Source organism: Sebastes fasciatus, chromosome 3 (genome assembly GCF_043250625.1).
Source record: "Sebastes fasciatus isolate fSebFas1 chromosome 3, fSebFas1.pri, whole genome shotgun sequence".
NCBI classification, from domain to species: Eukaryota; Metazoa; Chordata; class Actinopteri; order Perciformes; family Sebastidae; genus Sebastes; species Sebastes fasciatus.
Genome location: NC_133797.1, coordinates 33606425 through 33624546, shown reverse-complemented (window position 1 = coordinate 33624546; position 18122 = coordinate 33606425). Strand labels below are relative to the sequence as shown.

The following is an 18122-nucleotide window of genomic DNA, read 5'->3' as shown; positions in this document are numbered from 1 at the left end:
TCCCTCAAGGTCTGTTATGAACGTTGTCGTCACTACCGCATTGCATTATGGGATATTTATGCCGCTAAGTGTCCAGCGTTGCATACTGTAATATGCAATTTGCATACTATTGGTTTCATACTAAGGTTTGTGATACTAAAATATCTACTGTTTTAGCGTACTAAATAGCATGTTAGTATGGAATTTTGGACACAACCATAGTGTGGAAAAAACTGATAAATGGCTGAGATTGACGGTAAGTGCCTGGCAACGACTTGTTGTGAAGTAAATCCAATTTAACAGGGGAGGGAGAATGCGGCATCTAGTGGCTGAATGTTATCGATGTTATCAATAGCACCTTTAAAGAAAATGTTGAATGTATTTCATTGTACTGCACCAAGTATGAAGCAGAAAGACAAAGATTTAAAGGTTCCATATTATAAAAAAGTGAGATTTTCATGTTTTTTTTTTATTATAAAGCAGGTTTAAGTCCGATATAAATACTGTTAAACTATCAGAATGCTCAGTATACGGAGCCGTTAGGATTTCTGTCCATTTGTCATGTCACAAATATACAATATTTAGATCATGACACAATTTTAAACGTAAACATTCTAAATGTGTCCCAGTTTATTTTCTGTTGCAGTGTATGTGAATGTCATCAGCTGACAGGAAGTACACATGAACCCAAGCTGTTGCCCAGCAACGCAATTCTGTTGCAATTCTGTCAAAATGCGCTAAAACGGAGCGTTTCAGACGGAGGGTTAATACAGGCATATTCAGGCTGACAGTATGAGGAAAAGAAAGTTTTTTTTTTAACATTACAGCATGTAAACATGTTCTAGTAGAAACACAAAATACAAGTATGAACCTGAAAATAAGCAGGAATATGGGACCTTTAATCATAAAGTCTGAGAGGCTGGATGGGAATGGGATCTGATTGGGATACTTGGAACAGAAGGAGTCGCCAAGATGGCACTGTTTTCCTTTATAGGATATAAGAAATAGGTTTAAATGATACTAGTAGTAGTAGTAGTAGTACTCCTGCACAGTAGGTGGCGGTATGCATCTTTAATCTGTTTGCAATCCGCCATTCAAACTTGAGAGAAGAAGAAGAAAGAAGAACTAGCAATTATCAACGCCCATTTGTCCGACAGTCCGTGAAGGCATCAGGCGTCACGCGTTGTTTGCCTTCACAGAGAGCAAACATGGCGGACGATGGAGAATCTCTGGAGTCCTTGCTCAGTAAGTTCACACTTAAACTGCCTTTTCACGTCGTTTATTCACGTTAGAGGTGCGTACTAATGTGCTGTATAACCGTGGGTGTCTGAAACAATAGTTGGACTCAAATGACATCGCTGAAACTGAGCAGTAATCGTGCTTTAATTCGTCTGTGTTGTGAGAAAGTGGCTAAACGCAGACAGCTGCTGGCCAACAGACACTGATGGAGGTCTCTAGACATAATAAGCTCTGCTGGTTTGGTTTAGACTTGTGGCCTGGACTTATAGTGAAATGTTGAAATGCATTGTGTGATTATTGTGTTGGTGAGCCACATTATGTCTTTACATTTTGGTGTTAAAGACCTTTGTAAACACCTACAGGCGCTAACCAGTGATGGGAATTCCGTCTCTTTTTAGTGAGCCAGATCATTTGACTCAGCTCACCAAGAAGATCCGGCTCTTTCGGCTCCCAAACGGCTCATTTTACAGCTTCTGCCTTTTATAGTTCTGCCAAATTTAGCTTTAGCTGTTTTGACCTATGATTAGTATGTGTGCAGATATATCACTTAAAGGGACTGTTTGTAACTTTCAGAAATGCTTGTTAACAGCGACACCTGTGGCCGTTAAGTCAACGAAAGTCAGCGTTGTGCTCGCGCTTGCTCGCTCTACATACACATGAACGAGCATCGCTCAAAACAGTGAGGCGACACACGTCAGCTAAAACCACAATATCACTCTATATTTCAGCTGTTTGGCAGTAATGTTAGCTGACCAGACGAAGGTCTCTCCATGAATCAGTGCTGATCCTAGTGAGTCAGTGCCGGGGCTGAAGTAGGAAGAGAAACGTTATTGTCACCTGACTGCGCCCGCAGGGAGAAACCGGCACTCAGTCGGAGACGATAACGTTTCTCGCTGCGGAGCTCCGTCACTTCACAAGACACTGAAAACCTCTGTTGGTCTGGAGGAGCTGCAGCATTTATTTCTGCACAAACGTCCACTGTGCATTCACTAGATATTCTCAGAGCTACTAACTCTTCTGCAGTGTGTAGTGTGCGTGCATGCACGTGAGAGTGGAGCGCGAGAACGCGTGCTGTGTGTGAGTGAAGGCAAGCAGGAAGGCAGAGGAGCAGAGACTCCGGTCCTGGAGACCAAAGCTACGGTCTCCCCTGTGTCTTCTGGCCGTGGTCGGGGGGCTGGAGTAGGAAGAGTTGACACTGTTTAACAGACGGGCATCACCAGATATAACTTTGCGGTTTTGGTGCTTCTGTGTAGTTTGTGTTGGAGTCTTGTCTGATCAGCGTAGCCACACTGGAGCGCACATTTGCGACCGCGCATGGGAAACCGACCCAGTAGATTTATACGTTTAAAAAGTTACAAACAGTCCCTTTTAAATTATTCAATTTAATTATACTAACCCTTATAATTTCCAGAATACCATAATTTTACATGCTGCTTCGTTTCCGATTGTCACTCATCTTGTCTGCTATTCGCGCACCGCACTCCTTTCTCTTTCTCTCCTCCTCTCCCTCATGCTCTGTACCTGTAGACCGTCAGCGCGCCTCAAAGAGCCGACTCGTTCGCGATCAACACATCACTAGCTCTAACTTACCCAAGTTCAAACAAGGCTTGGATCAGTGAAGTGTCTGGAGGCTATTAGAGAGATAAAGTAAGATAACCTGAAAACGTTTGATAACAACTGATGCTTAGGGGGTTGAATTCAGCTCCAGCCTTCATCAGCTTTCCAGGTTTACCAAAGGTGGGTCTATTGGCATGATTTGAAATGTGCTATAAGGACATGAGAGATCACCTCCTTCTCTTTTTTTTTTTTTTCCCCAGACAAAGCCACCAACCCTTCCAACAGACAGGAAGACTGGGAGTATATAATGGGATTCTGTGACCAAGTCAATAAGGAACTGGAAGGGTACGGTCACATGGTCCACCACACATAATTTGAATCATGCCCATCTAATGTTAGTCATCTGTGTCCTCATTGTGATGAACACGTGGATCTTATTATAAAAGGCTTTTGTTACTGCACTCATTGTTTCGTTCTGTCATAATTTTCCAGCCCACAAATATCCGTCAGACTGTTGGCTCACAAGATCCAGTCCCCTCAGGAATGGGAGGCGATCCAAGCATTAACGGTCGGTGCTTTAATCACTTCACCGTGATACCCTTCCGCAGAAAGTGGAAGAAGATATTTATCTTTAACTTGTTTTCCTTTTTGTAGGTTCTCGAGACTTGTATGAAGAACTGCGGGCGACGGTTTCACAGTGAAGTTGGGAAATTTAGGTTTTTAAATGAATTAATTAAGGTGGTTTCACCCAAAGTAAGTAACACAAATGTTCCACTAATAAGGGCTATGTTTTCTTAAAGGTCCCATATCGTGCTCATTTTCAGGTTCATACTTGTATTTTGTGTTTCTAATAGAACATGTTTACATGCTGTAATGTAAAAAAAACAAAACTTTATTTTCCTCATACTGTCTGCCTGAATATTCCTGTAATTACCCTCTGTCTGAAACGCTCCGTTTTAGTGCATTTCAACAGAATTGCAACAGAATTGCGTTGCTAGGCAGCAGTTTGGGTCCATGTTTACTTCCTGTCAGCTAATGTTATTTACATACACTGCAACAGGAAATAAACTGGGACACATTTAGAATGTTTACATTTAAAACCGTGTAATGATCTAAATATTGTATATTTGTGACATCACAAATGGACAGAAATCCTAACGGCTTGTTTCAAACGCACAATTTCTGAATACTGTGTGTATTTCTGCGTATATTGAGCATTTTGATAGTTTAACAGTATTTATATAGCACTTAAACCTGCTTTATAATATAAAAGATGAAAATCTCACTTTTTACTATATGGGACCTTTAAATTAAAGTATGTTGTCATCCTAAGCTGTGCATTTATTATTTTTTAGTATCTAGGAGACAACGTGTCAGAGAAAGTGAAGACAAAAGTGATCGAGATGCTGTACAGTTGGACTGTGTCGCTACCAGATGATGCAAAGATCTATGAAGCGTACGAGATGCTGAAGTCACAGGGTGAGACACTTAAAAAAAAATATGTTGATAATATATGATGCACAGTAAAACAATATGGTTGCATAATAGTGACATCCAAAAATAATACACTGAGCAGTTGGTTATGACAGTGTTGTGCTCATGACTCTAATTTTGTTTGTCCCCGAAACCGGCATTAAAATAGCTGTCTGTTGTCATTTTTATTTTAGGTATTATTTCAGTTGACCCAGAAATCCATGTTGATGTTACATTATTACCATCGTCTTCTCCGCGTCCCGCCAATCCTGTGTTTGATGACGAGAAGAAGAGCAAGGTAAGAAGGAATTATTTTTGGATGTGGCCACTGCAGCTCACTCACTGCACATTGTTCTCTCTTTCTCTTGTTTTATCTCTGTTACAGATTCAGATTTTCAATGAATTGCTTTATTGGCACAGTGTAGATCATTTGGTACCTCTGTAGTTGAAGTATCTGAGTGCCTGCATATTTAGTCAGACCCACCTTGTTGATGACTATTAAAGGAATAGTTTGACATTTTTTTGGAAATAGCCTTTTTCGCTTTTCTTGCCGAGAGTTACATGAGAACATCGATACCACGCATATGTCCATTACATATGAACCTACATGCAGGACACGGCAAGCCTAGCTCCAGAAAGACGCTACCCCCTGCAAGAAACATTCCAGCACATAACTCCCCTAAACCCACAGTCTGTTGTTTTTACTTCAGTTTTTTTATGGATTAAACAAACAAGATATAACATGTTACATTTTTAGCTTTAGAGAGGCTGAGAAGTTGGATTTTTGGGACTTTTGGATAGAGCCAACTTAAGCTGTTTTCGCTGTTTCCAGTCTTTATGCTAAACTAAGCTAATCTCCTGGCTGTAGCTTCACATTTAGTGGACAGGTATGGGAGTGGTATCAACCCTCCCTTCTGACTTTCCTTAAGAAAGCAAAAAAGCTTATTACCCAAAATGTTGCACTGTTCCTTTAATTTTTCTGTGTGCATGCAGCCTATTTTTATGTTTTCATAGCAACATACTTTCATGTTTTTGTCATTCTTTAAAGGGTAACTTTTCCTGGACCCTATTTTCCCATGTTTCTGTGTCCAACTGACTAATGGGGACAACTATTTTTTTTAAATTGGTTCAGTACTGAGGCAGAGCGCTGCAGACAGCAGCCCCTAAATGGGCTGCCATGTAATCGCTCGGAGCAATTTACGTCCACTAGAAGTGCTTGTTTTCGCCACTGACAGGCTGAGATTGTCATTATAAGTGTCTGACAACATTATAGAACCTACAGAGAAATAAAACGTTTTTCTTTAGGAGGAGTGCCGATGTCGTCAGAGTTTGAATTTCAGGACTTGACTTCTCTGAGCGAGGCACACAGTAACAAACAGACCAGATCAAGCAAAAGATGTAGGGTCCTTTCCATAATGTTGTCAGACACTCATAATAACAATCTCAGTCTGTCAGTGGCAAAAACAAGCACTCTTAGTGGACGTAAATTGACTGTGAGGAATTGCCTCGAAGGATTACATTGCAGCCCGTTTAGCGGCTGCTGTCTGAAGCGTTCTTACACAATACTGGACCAATTTAAAAAAAAAAGTTGTCCCCATTAGTCAGTTATACACAAAAACATGAGTAAATATGTTCCAGGTTGAAATATACCAAAGTTAACCTTTGATGGACATTTCTATTGCAGGATTTTCTCACTACATACTCTCCATTTGAGAGGTTTTAAATGATCAAAAGAGGATCTTTCTTGCCCTCTCTCGCTGTTTCATCACTGACTGAAGGCTGTGGCATCCCACAGAAAAATGGGTCATATTTAATGTGCATTTACGACACTGCTCTTGTTTATTTTTTTCGCTCCAATACCTCACTGTCGTGACTGCATGTTTACTTTGTGTTGACTGCAGTTGATCTATGGATGAGTTTTGTTTTTTCAGGGTCTGGGAGCTTAATGGCTTTGCTGCTTGTGTCTGAGAAAATCTGTGGGAAATGAGTTTGAGTGTTTATTTTCTCTGCAGAGATTAGCAGAGCTGCTGAAGAGCAAAAAGCCTGAAGATCTGCAAGAGGCCAATCGGCTCATCAAGAACATGGTCAAGGAGGTGTGTGTCAGATGAAATGTTTTGATTGTTATCGTTGTGTTTTAATTCAGTTTTGGTGGCTTTCTGATAGACACGTTAGAAACTAATTACTATGGACCTTTCTTCAGTTTTCATCTCAAAGCTTGAGTTTATACTAACAGTCAAGTTGAATGAGTACTACCAACAAGTGCAACTCAACTTGTTTTTTTTCTTCTCCAGGACGAGGTGAGAACACAGAAAACAAAGAAGCAAAAAAGCACACTGGAGGCGGTCAACAACAGCGTCAAACTCCTTAACGAGATGCTCGCTCACTTCAGTCCGGAAGACTCCACGGACGGAGACAAGGAGCTCATTAGGGTTCGTTCCCCATTAGATAGGGCTCAGTTGACCTTTGGAAACAAATAAACGTATTTCTTTGGCATTTCTACTGACCTTTTTGAGAACACTCTCTTACTTAATAGTTCAACCTTTAGCTAAACAGCCCCAAAGCAGTCCAAAATCATTTACTGCTGTTAGATGTAAAAGAACGGTGTGTAACATTTTGGGGAGTCTTTTAGCAGAAATGGAATATAATATTCATAGCAATGTTTTCATTAGTGTATAATCACCTGAAACTAAGAATCGTTGTGTTTTCGTTACCTTAGAATGAGCCGTTTATATCTACATACGGAGCGAGTCCTCTTTAAGGAGCCGGCTGCCATGTTTCTACAGTAGCCCAGAACGGACAAACCAAACACTGGCTCTAGAGAAAGCCTTTCATGTTTTTACGTTACCTGAAGGCCACCGTAGTTCTCCAACACGCTTGTGAAACTGCGGTAACGAGCTGCAGTGTGCAAAACTGTGGTACCGACAGCCACCATCTGACTTCTGGCTCCTAAAGTAGCGTCATTATGCCAAGGATGGCATTGCCACGGTTTTGCACTCTGCGGCTCACGTTACCACAGTCTTGGAAAGGGAGGAGTGAGCGGAGGGGTACTCAGTTGGTTGCAATCTGCAACCACACCACTAGATGCCGCCAAATCCTACACACTGTACTATTAAACTTTGCAGGAGGCAATGAAAACAGCCTCAATCTGAGATAAACATGTCCCTCATTAAGTATCAAGTGTCTTTCAGAGGAACTCAAGTAAAGAAATATACAGTGAACAGCCCAAAGTAATTTAAATACAGAAATTTTAAGTAAAGAAAATGCATAACATTTTAATTTCATATCTTTAAGTGACATTTATTATGTATGAGAAACACTTTTCTGTTCATATCCTATGATACACAGTTTCTGAGTGAGATTCAAAATTGTTTTTTTATTATTTTTTTCCAGGAGCTGCATGGTGATTGCGACAAGCTCAGGCAAACTGTGTTTCAGCTCGCTACTGAGACTGAGGATAATGACAGCAGCTTGGGTAAGAAATCCTGTAATTTGGTCCTATTGACTCTGATGACGTGCTCTCGCTATCCTAATACAAGTTTGAGTCATGGCCTTGTACTGACGTAAGACCTATCAGACCGGAACAACAACTTGACTCATAAAAAGCATTCTGCTCACACAGTTCTTACATTCAGCAAACACTGAGGAAAAAAATGATGTTTTTTCTGTTGTTGTTGTTCAAATGTTATAAACGTCATCCCAGCCTAACCTTTTTAAAATGCACTTATCAGGAGACATCCTGCAGGCCAGCGATGACCTCTCCCATGTCATTAATTCCTATAAGAAGATTGTGGAAGGACAGATTATCAATGGTGAGACTGAAGAAGCACAACAAACACAATTATCAGTCAGACAAGGTAAAGTTGATCTGGTTTGAGCAGAGAATTGTGTGTCCTCATTGTATGTTTACAGCATTATAATATGGCCTTTTGACGATGCAGTTTCTGACATATTTTTAAGAGAAGCTTTCATTTTGTGTGTATCACAACTCTTTAATGCACAATGGGCATCCATGTAATCATAATTAAAGCTCGTAGTCAGAAAAACCTGACATAGACCATGTTTGGAAATATATAACAATGTGCAAAGAACACATCGGCCGCATGTTACAAACAAAGATCCAATAATCTGAACAAGATCACTGTTAAAGAGCATGTCCTATGAATATACTGGTATGTCAACTCAGTACAATTCATGTGCCTGGATTGTTATCATACCTCGAGGTAATAAAGTGAGTAACTATGGTAATAAAATAATAATTATTTATCCAGGAATATTTATGGATCTCATACACACGAATCACAATAAGAAATCACAAGTCAAAACAAGCCTTTGCTGCTGCTGTGAGATATTACACCCAAAAAAAGTGTCATTATATGTGAAGGTGCAAAACGACACAATGTGTGATTATCAGCAGCTTGGTTTCAACTCTTTTTATGATTCAGTAAATTGTTCTATATCAACTGAGACGGGGAAGTTTCTTTTAAGAAATTGTGCAAAAACGCCATAGTTCCTCGATTCACAGCAAGGTCTGTGATTATGTTGAGCAGTTATTGTGTGTTTGGGTGAACTGACCCTTTAAACTTCGCTTGCCAGATGGATGGACACGGACAGTGTTGCCTGTTTGAAAATGAATACATCTTTGTTTTTCCACCGCCAGTGTTTTATGCCTCCGCACCAGCGACGGCATGCTATCGGGTAGTCTGTATGTCCTGTCCATTCTAGTGAACGCGATGTCTCAGAAACGCCCTTGAGGGACAATTTGGCACAAACGTCCACTTGAATTCACGGATGAACTGATTAGATTTTGGTTGTCAAAGGTCACTGTGACCTCACAAAACATGTTTTTGGCCATACCTCAATCATTCATATCCTCATTATGACAATTTCACATAAATGTTTAACAGGATAAAAAAGTCATACAACCATGAGGCGGTAATTCTAGTTCTCCTTCTGACAAACACAGGTCGCACAAACCAGTCGGAGATTCTGATTGACCTGGTGGGTCTGGACTTCCAAAGCGTCTCTCAGCAACCCCCGACATCTTCCCTGTCTCTTCCTGCTGACCTGCTGTGTGGGTCTGCTGCCACTAAGCCTCAGTTCCCCAGCCCCAGTGCACCCTCTGCAGCACTCTCTCTGCTGGACGAAGAGCTACTATCTTTAGGTAACATACAATATTATGTAGTTGATCTTCTTTTTTTTCATGGCAAAGCAGGATATAAACTGTTTTTTGAGCATGTCTTATGACATATGTGACATGTTTTGTTTACTTTTACAGGCTTCAACGAACCCGCTCCTGTTCCAAGTAAATCAACACATGTAAACCTGAGCAATCATTTGCCATCTTTACAGGTATTTACTTTTAAGTGCAGTAATTTTTACTAACATCAAGTATTATCTTATTTGTAAAAGCAGTGTTTTTTTGTTTTTTTTATTTCCATGTATTCCAGGATTCCAGACAAGATTTTAATTTTTTTAACACCACTTCACCTTCGGTTCCCACGTTCTCTACATCGTCACTTTTTCCAGACGCCCTTTCTGTGACGGTAGCCCCAGTTAGCCCAGCCAGGTCTTCTACACCTGCCTCTGCTTTAAACTTCCCCGACCCCATCTTCTCCACCACTCCGGTGTCTACAGTATCAGTCTCAACAACATCAGTCGTGTTCCCACAGCCTCTCGGCTCAGTATTCACCAGCACGGCCCCAGCTGCTCTTCCTCACTCATTCAGCATGGGCTCGTCTGCTTCCTCAGCCGCCCCTGTCACTCCACAACAGGTCTCCGCTTCACCTGGAGCGTCCCACATGACTTCAACTTCTCTCAGTCACAATCTGCAGGACCTTGCCTTGCTGGATCTGGGCAGTCCTAAAATGTGAGTAATACTTATGCAATGAGGTAAAACTGGAGAGGGAATATGGATCAGCACCAACCTGCCCATCTGTCACACATAATATCTTGGATGCTGGATCATATTTTTCCAAAATGATTCATGCCCATGTAGTGTAAAATGGCACTGATTGGTCTGATTGAGTGTCTAAATGCTCAAGTTTAAAGGGTAGCTTCAGTATTTTTCAACTCTTTTCTCCCATTTATTTGTGTCTAACTGACTAATAGGGACATCAATTTCTGAAATTCATCCAGTGTGGAAACGCGAGTGCCTGCAGGGCAGAGTTTGTTGTGTTGAAGTACAGAAAGCGTAGCTTCGTGTTATCTAAACGATTTTCAATGTCATGGCTGAATATTTAGATGATTTTGATTATGTGGATGAGGTCTTTGAATTCGGCCGCCCGTATTTATTTGAGCCAGAGTATACGGATATTCAGATTTCACAACGAGGCTTCTCCTTGAGCGGGACTTGGACACAATAACAAACAGAAAGGGTCAAGCAAATGGTAAGAAAAAGGTTTCATTTCTCTGCAGGGTCCTTTTCATTATGTAGTCAGACACTTATAATAACAATCTGAGCCTGTCAGTGGCAAAAACAAGCACTTACATTGATGCTGCACCCTTGCCCCTCACAGCTCGTTTCGTGGCTGCAGGTTGCAGGCCTCTCCCTCAATACTAGACCAGTTTCAAGAATTGTTGTCCCCCATTAGTCACTTAGACACAAAAACATGGGAAAAGAGGGTCACGGTTGAAAAATACCGATGTAATCCTTTAAATGCACTTCCGCCCACTGAGATGCTCAACAGCGTTCACTCTGTTTTGTCATATGGGATGTCAAGTGCATCTGAACCACTAGTTTCCAAATGACAAGAGTAATCCGGAAGACTCCATTAGCCTTTGATACAAAGTGATCCGTGGATGACTGCAGTCACTTCAAGAGCGGTGTTATGAGCACTTTAACTAAGCAACGTCACTCAGAGCGGATGGTAAAATGCTTTGAGGAATGTTTTTAAGAATACTGTCCAAATTACATTTCAAAACGCTAGTGCAATGCCCATGCAAAACATTCCTGTTTGGAACAGGCTGAATGCTTAGCCTGTGGTGTTGCTGCTTTCTCAAGCACTGCTTATACAAACAACTATATACTCAATGCGCTTCCTTGGGTTCTGCGCAATACACCTGCCATGACATAGTTGCGTCACACACCCAAGCTACACAGAAACACCAGTGAAATACAGTCTGGCTCACTGGAAAAAACGCACCCAAGTCTGGTTATTTGGAGTCAGAAACATCTGTGAATTACACGTAGTCGATGTATTCATTTCCAAATCGGCACAATCGCTTGCTTTGACATGACTACCACAGTTACCAGGGAAAAGGTTGTAACGTTATCCAGCATCCATGTAGTGTAAGCAGGCACGGGAGCAAAGCAATGCACTGCTGTGGACGGGGGCAGCAGCAACACAATTTTAGCCACCTAAAAGAGAGGCCCACCTCAAAAAAATCAAAATCAGTTTAAGTGTACGTCATATTTTCCCCGTTTTACCTCGCGTCAGGCAGCCCTTTCTGACTCCTTTGACAAAATAGTAATTTTACCTCGCATAACACGGGGGTTGCTGGTCTACCGCTGCCTTAATCGGTTTGTTTGTTTTTGTTATTGCGTGACTTTGGTTAGTTCAGCTTCACCAAAGTCACACAAAAACACAAACTAACCGATCGAGGCAGCAGTAAACCAGGATCCCCCGGTTTTTGCGAGGTAAAATTACTGTTTTTGTCAGCGGAGTCTGGTGGCTTTGAAGAGAGCATAGATGGATACAACGGCCTCGGTTCCCCGTCGCAAAGGGCTGTCTGATAGCAAGGTAAAACGGGGAAAATATTCTAATTATAGCGTAATATATATACAGGTTTTGCTGCTGCCCTCTTCCACAGTAGTACATTGCATTTCTCCCGTACCAGTACTCCTGTCTGTTTCTCCAACCGTCATCTACTGTAGGTATTACACTGACTGTGGATAATTTCCTCATACAAGCCCATTTCAAAACACCCAAACTATCCCTTTAGCTGCCACTTGTTCAAATGTCAGGTGGTTGAGATTTAATTTGTAATTAGTGTAAGGCCAAGTGCCTTTGCATTCTACTAATGGTTACCAAATCTGACTGCACATTGTTTGCTGCCTCTGTTATCTTGTTGTCTGACTGTTTGTCTATATGTTTAAGCATGACGGGATCTGCAATGTCTTTGACAAAGACTCTTTAACTGTCCACACAGTACACCCAGTGGGATGGACTTTGGCAGCTTTCGGGTCAAGAGTGAGGATCCACCCGCTCCTGCTACTCTGTCTTCCAGTCTCGGTGTGACCTCCACCACATCCACCTCACTGCTCCTAGGAGGGATGGCAGGAGGCTCCACCCCCTCACCTGCCAAGAGACCGGCAGACGACAGCCCTCTGTTACGCTCTCTGTCCCCCATCCTCCCTCTGAGCCAGGCCAGCCCAGGCAAGGGACAAGAGGTGTCCCTGGCCAATGTCTTTGTCCCTTTGGATGCCATCAAACCAAGTGAGTTCCATGAAATAGACTGTATGTTTTTGTGAGTGTGTTTTTTTTTTTGCTTTTTGCTTTTCATAATTATATATAGGAAAAGGTTGACAGAAAAATATGAGATTGGCAAGGACATCACGTTGAAGTTCCATTTCTACACCTCCTGTAGGCCTTCAACTATGAATTCATGTGAAAACATTAGTTTAATTATGGTCCATTATGTTTGGCCTCTTCAGAGAAAATGTACTTTTCAAAAGTGTTTTTTTTACAAGGTTGCAAGAGCTCCCTCTGTGCAGTTAAAGTGTTTACCACAGAACTTTTTGAGACTGTGGTGGGTGGACCTCGGACCCTTGGGCGGTCCGTTGTACATTTTAAAGTTAAATGCATCAATCTGGTGCACTTTAAAGCAAAATTAAGAGGCTAGGTCTATGAAGATCTTTGTGCTCTTGTAAACGATTTAGGCAAACACATTGGTTGTATAGATAATGGTGATGACACTGCAAGAAAATCAAATCCACTTACTAAAGTCATTTTTATAAACAGATTTTTAGTCAGAAAATAACACCTTCCTCCTTATTTGAGAATGATTGGGGGGAAATCTCATCTTTAGACTTTACTGCCACTCAGTGGCGACAGTGGCAAACTTGATAAAACTGGAAAAGACACTGGGTGATATTTCATTGTGGTATGAAAGTATTTATCAGCACATGTGCAACAGGAAGGACATGCATCAAAATATGCCTTCAGTACAGAGTGCATTGGGAGCAATAAGAGATGGTGTATTTGTAATGACTGTAGACATGTTGTTACAATCTCTGTAATAATCACATTTTGTTTTTCCCCTTTGTGTGCTGTATTTCAGGTAAAGTGAGTCCTGTGACGGCATATGACAAAAACGGGGTCCGAGTTCTGCTGCATTTTGCCATAGACTGTCCGGCAGGCAGACCTGATGTACTAGTGATGGTGGCGTCCATGCTTAACACAGCCCCGCTGCCTGTCGGAAGCATTGCTCTGCAGGCTGCTGTGCCCAAGGTAAAACCTGCTGTGCCTCTCTGTTAATCACCGTTACTGCATAAGAAGCTACAGCATGCATTTATATGTAAAGTATTCTCTTTGGCAGACGTTCAACTCATTAAATTAAACATTTGACTTAAAATTACATTTTAAGTGGGCTGCCGCTTCTATTTAACGAACATGGATGTCTGTTCTGCCAATTCATCAGACAATGAAAGTGAGACTGCAGGCACCCTCGGGGACAGAGCTGGCTCCTTTTAACCCAATCCTTCCCCCCGCTGCCATCACTCAGGTCGTGCTGCTCTCCAATCCTCTCAAGGTAAAGCTCAGCCCGGGGCTGTTTTGGTCTTCATACATTTTTAATGCATTAAAGGAACAGTGTGTAGCGTTTTGGGGGATCTATAAGCACAGTGAGGCATACAGCTTATTGATTAAACACTGGTACCGGATTAGTATTCAGTTGATATCCAAAGCCCAGGTATCACTATCGGTATTGAGACTGGAAAAGTCGGATCAGTGAATCCCTATGAGCCGCAGAGTGCAAAACCATAGTACCTCAAGCCGCCGTCTGATTTCCGGTGCTCCTAAAGTAGTGTTGGTAATGATGGCCTCTGAGCGCGGCGAATGGCGTTACTGCGGTTTTGCGCTCGACGGCTCGCGTTACCACAGTTTTGGAAAGGGAGGAGTGAGCGGAGGGGTACTCAGTTGCCAAATCCTACACACTGTTCCTTTTATAAATAATATATTAATTGACATAACACTTTCTTACTTCAGCAAGTGTTTTTATCTATATGTTTGAAGTCAGTACAGCACAGTAATACCCCTTCTTACAGTCTTACATGCCAACCAGTATGCTTTGAGGACATAATGATCTCTGACATTGACAATGCGTTACATTAGTTGTGTGTTCCAGCAAGCTACTGAAAGCTGCCAAGCTGAGTGTGTGTGTGCTGAGTGTGTGTGTATGTGTGTGTTTTGCAGGAAAAGGTTCGGATGAGATACAAACTGACGTTCACGCTGGGAGAGCAGTCACACTCCGAAGTGGGGGAGGTGAATGAGTTTCCGCCTGCTGACAGATGGGGGGCTCTATAGCCCGGCCTACCAACACTACAAGACAATTTAATTTGTCAGTGCAGCTCAAAGGTTGAGAGAAAGGGCAGTATTGGAAGACTTTTAGGCAAAATTGGAAGAATATAATATAAACTCTAATGGACCTTGAAGGAGTTTTTTTTCTGCTTGAGATGTCCCCACTGAAGTAGCCAAAGTCCTGTAGCGTACATCCAGCTTAAACTTTACTGCAGTGACAAAGGTAGTCAGTGTGGTGCAGTAACAAGTGGCGTGAAGTGGATGATGGTTATGTAGGAAAATTGGTGGTAATGTTAAATATTGCTAAGTTATTATCAGGTTTTTACTATTGTTGTTATTATTATTATCATTATTATAATACCCTTTTGCTCTCATTTTTAATGTTCCTATTTACTGACAGTGAGCAAAAACACACGTTGAAGGAGATTGTGAAGCCAGGGGTCATATGAACATGTGGTCACAACCTGCATTTCACATGATTTGCTGCTCACTATGTATGATAACAACGTTTAATGCTGAAGACATAGGACTGGAGAACACAAGAGCCGCTCTGTTACTAAATAAAATGCACTCACAGATTGTGCCCATTAAGAATTAGTTACTCTCAGTTGACTTTTTTCAATATGCCTCACAGTTACTGCTGAATACTTTTACTTGTCTTTTGAGTTCTATACAAACTCACAGGTCAGACTCTTGTTATGCTTTTTAGTCTTTCAGTATTTATTGACATGAAGTGTGTTATTTATTTTTTTGTTTTGGGAGGGAGGTGTCAGATCTGTTAATGTCCTGTATGATATTGCAAGCGACAGCTGTATTCCTTCTGCATACTCTTCTTATGATGGACACTTTCAGTATTGCAGTAAGATAGGCACAAATCAGTAGTGGTCTGTCTTTAATTTTACCAAATATTCAGACGGACAATTTATATTATGTTATATTATGTAGCAACAGGGTGGATTCTGATGAATTACACGTGTCGTTACATGTCCAGGATGTGCACTCTGGCTAGCATTTTAATATAAAAATGTAATTCCTTCCAGATAAAACAGCAGCCTTGTGCCAGAGACATTAGCCCGTTTTTGTAAGTGCAACATGAGCTATAGAGGGCAAGGATCAATTGTATACATTTAGTGGATGTGCTTCAAGAAGTGCTGACCAGTTGACATTAATCCCTGTAGACAGAAAGGAACATTGTTTGATTTTAATTAAATGCCGTGCATAGCTTTGCCCTTGCTCCTGCTGTTAGACCATGTTGTGGAAACCAAGCTGGGTAGTTTATTTGCCCTGGGTCAGCTGTAAATTATTAGCTTGTTTGGGAGATTCCTATATCAAACTAGTAAAATATTTCTTTGAGTAAGCCTGGAGAAAATATTGTATATCAATAGTAAAACCTTGACGGTTAATTCAAAGCACTAAGCTTACAATGTGTTAATCAAAAACTGTGACTTCTTTATTTTTGTCTTTCTGGGGCCATTAGTGCTATATAGGAGATTCTCTACATATTTCTTATAAAAGTATTTATTTGTCTTAGATTGTTAAATGAACTTGTCCTTGCATATTTTTTGAAGTTATTTCTGTGCATGGAAAAAAAAATAAAGAATGAGATGGATTTATTTGTATTACAATTATCACGTATTTTTGCCTCATTTTTCAGTCTCTAAGGACGAATATCAATGCAGCATATTAACCACAACATTGTCAGAGGTGTAATTTCCTTTCATTATAATCAATAGGTAGCAATAGTACAGTTTTCAAATGTGCTATTACAAGTAGAGGTCCTGCATTGAGCAGGGTAACAAGGTATGAAAAGTAAAAGTACTCATGCAGCAGAATGATCCCTAACAATATAGTGTATATCCTTTGGGATACTTATTGTACTGTGTACACTGTTATATATCAATATTGATGATGTCATTTTCTGTAAACTTGAAAGGTAACACTATATAGTGATTTTACACTGTGGTAAATGCTTTGGTCTAGTGTATTTTTGTATTTTACATTACTCACATTGTTACTGTAGCGCTATTCTGGGATTTGCCATAATAAACACATAACTAATGAAAAGTCAATCGTTAATTTCAAAGATTGAGAATTTTAAATATGCATCATTCCAGTTTTTTATATGACTAGAATATCAGCGGATATGTATATATTTCATTGCATCTCTATGGTGAATATGCAAAAAAAGTAAAAAAATGAAAAAGTCAGATCGGTGCATCCCTAATTATATATCATATTACTGGATTGTTATTGCTGATGCATTAACGTGTAAGCAGCATATTAGTGGTCAAGTTGGGGCTAATTTTAACTACTGTACTACTACTACTGTTGGTGGGTAATAAACTCATCACAGGTTCTGTGTGTAAAATCTGAATTTGCAAAGTAACCAGTAACTGTAGTTATCACATATGTAGTGGAGTAAGGCAAGGCAAAGCAAGGCAAGGCAGCTTTATCTGTACAGCACATTTCAGCAACAGAGCAATTCAAAGTGCTTTACATAAACATTCAAGAACATTGTGACAAAGTGCAAAAGAACATTAAGACATAATTAAAACAGTTATAAAAACATAAAAACATGAAGATTAGAAAATAAAAACAAGCTAAAAATAAAAGCTAGGATAGAAGCTAAAATAGAATAGTAATAGTATTTTGGCCCTAAACCATTTAGTGCTTTGTAAACCAGCAGGAGTATTTTGAAATCAATTCTCTGAGAGAGACAGGGAGCCAGTGTAGAGACCTCAGAACTGGACTGATATGATCCACCTTCTTGGTCTTAGTGAGGAATCTGAGCGAGACAGGGAGCCAGTGTAGAGACCTCAGAACTGGACTGATATGATCCACTTTCTTGGTCTTAGTGAGGACTCTAGCAGCAGCAGGTTCTGAATCAGCTGCAGTAAAGACGCCGTTACAGTAGTCAAGTCGGCTGAAGATAAATGCGTTGACTAGTTTTACACAAATCCTGCTGAGACATCAGTCCTCTAATTCTTGCTATAGTCCTGCAGTTTTCTGCTGGCTTGTTCCAAATATTTGGTGCATAGAACTATAAAGTAGTCTAAAAATTGAAATACTCCACTTGAAATGCAGTCTATGGTGAAAAAAAACATTTAAAGATTGTGAATTTTGAATATGCAAAAGAAAATTTCAAATGAAAAAGTCAGATCGGTGCAGCCCTAATTATATATTTATTTAACCAGGAGTAAAAACTCATTGAAATTAAAAATCTCTTTTCCAAGAGTGTCCTGGCCAAGATAGGCAGCAGCACAGTTACACAGTTGCAGACATAAAACAAACATAACAATTGAAAATGAAGACAAAGAGCAAAACAAATATATCATATTACTGGATTGTTATTGCTGA

At 40.6% G+C, this 18122-nt stretch overlaps 1 protein-coding gene across 2 annotated transcripts; it reads left to right on the top strand.

Moving 5' to 3' along the window:
• The first annotated feature begins 1080 nt into the window (after nt 1–1080).
• Nucleotides 1081–16390, top strand: gga3a (golgi associated, gamma adaptin ear containing, ARF binding protein 3a). 2 transcript variants are annotated; one of them, XM_074630496.1, is made up of 17 exons: nt 1081–1224; nt 3036–3120; nt 3268–3343; nt 3430–3528; nt 4131–4254; nt 4443–4546; nt 6261–6341; nt 6540–6677; nt 7639–7720; nt 7977–8057; nt 9212–9409; nt 9524–9597; nt 9696–10114; nt 12397–12683; nt 13528–13697; nt 13888–13998; nt 14661–16390. In XM_074630496.1, exons 1-17 carry the CDS (start codon nt 1188–1190, stop codon nt 14769–14771), a joined length of 2277 nt encoding a protein of 758 aa, XP_074486597.1. In that variant the 5' UTR covers nt 1081–1187; the 3' UTR covers nt 14772–16390. The 2 variants fall into 2 exon arrangements, with proteins under 2 accessions (XP_074486597.1, XP_074486596.1); XM_074630495.1 differs by having other exon boundaries at nt 7977–8102.
• The last annotated feature ends 1732 nt before the right edge of the window (nt 16391–18122 follow it).

Coding starts and splice junctions, on each gene's coding strand:
- gga3a (XM_074630495.1), top strand. CDS start 1,188: ATGGCGGACGATGGAGAATCTCTGGAGTCCTTGCTCA. Junction 6,678..7,638: donor GAGACAAGGAGCTCATTAGG/GTTCGTTCCCCA, acceptor ATTTTTTTCCAG/GAGCTGCATGGTGATTGCGA. Junction 13,698..13,887: donor TGCAGGCTGCTGTGCCCAAG/GTAAAACCTGCT, acceptor CCAATTCATCAG/ACAATGAAAGTGAGACTGCA.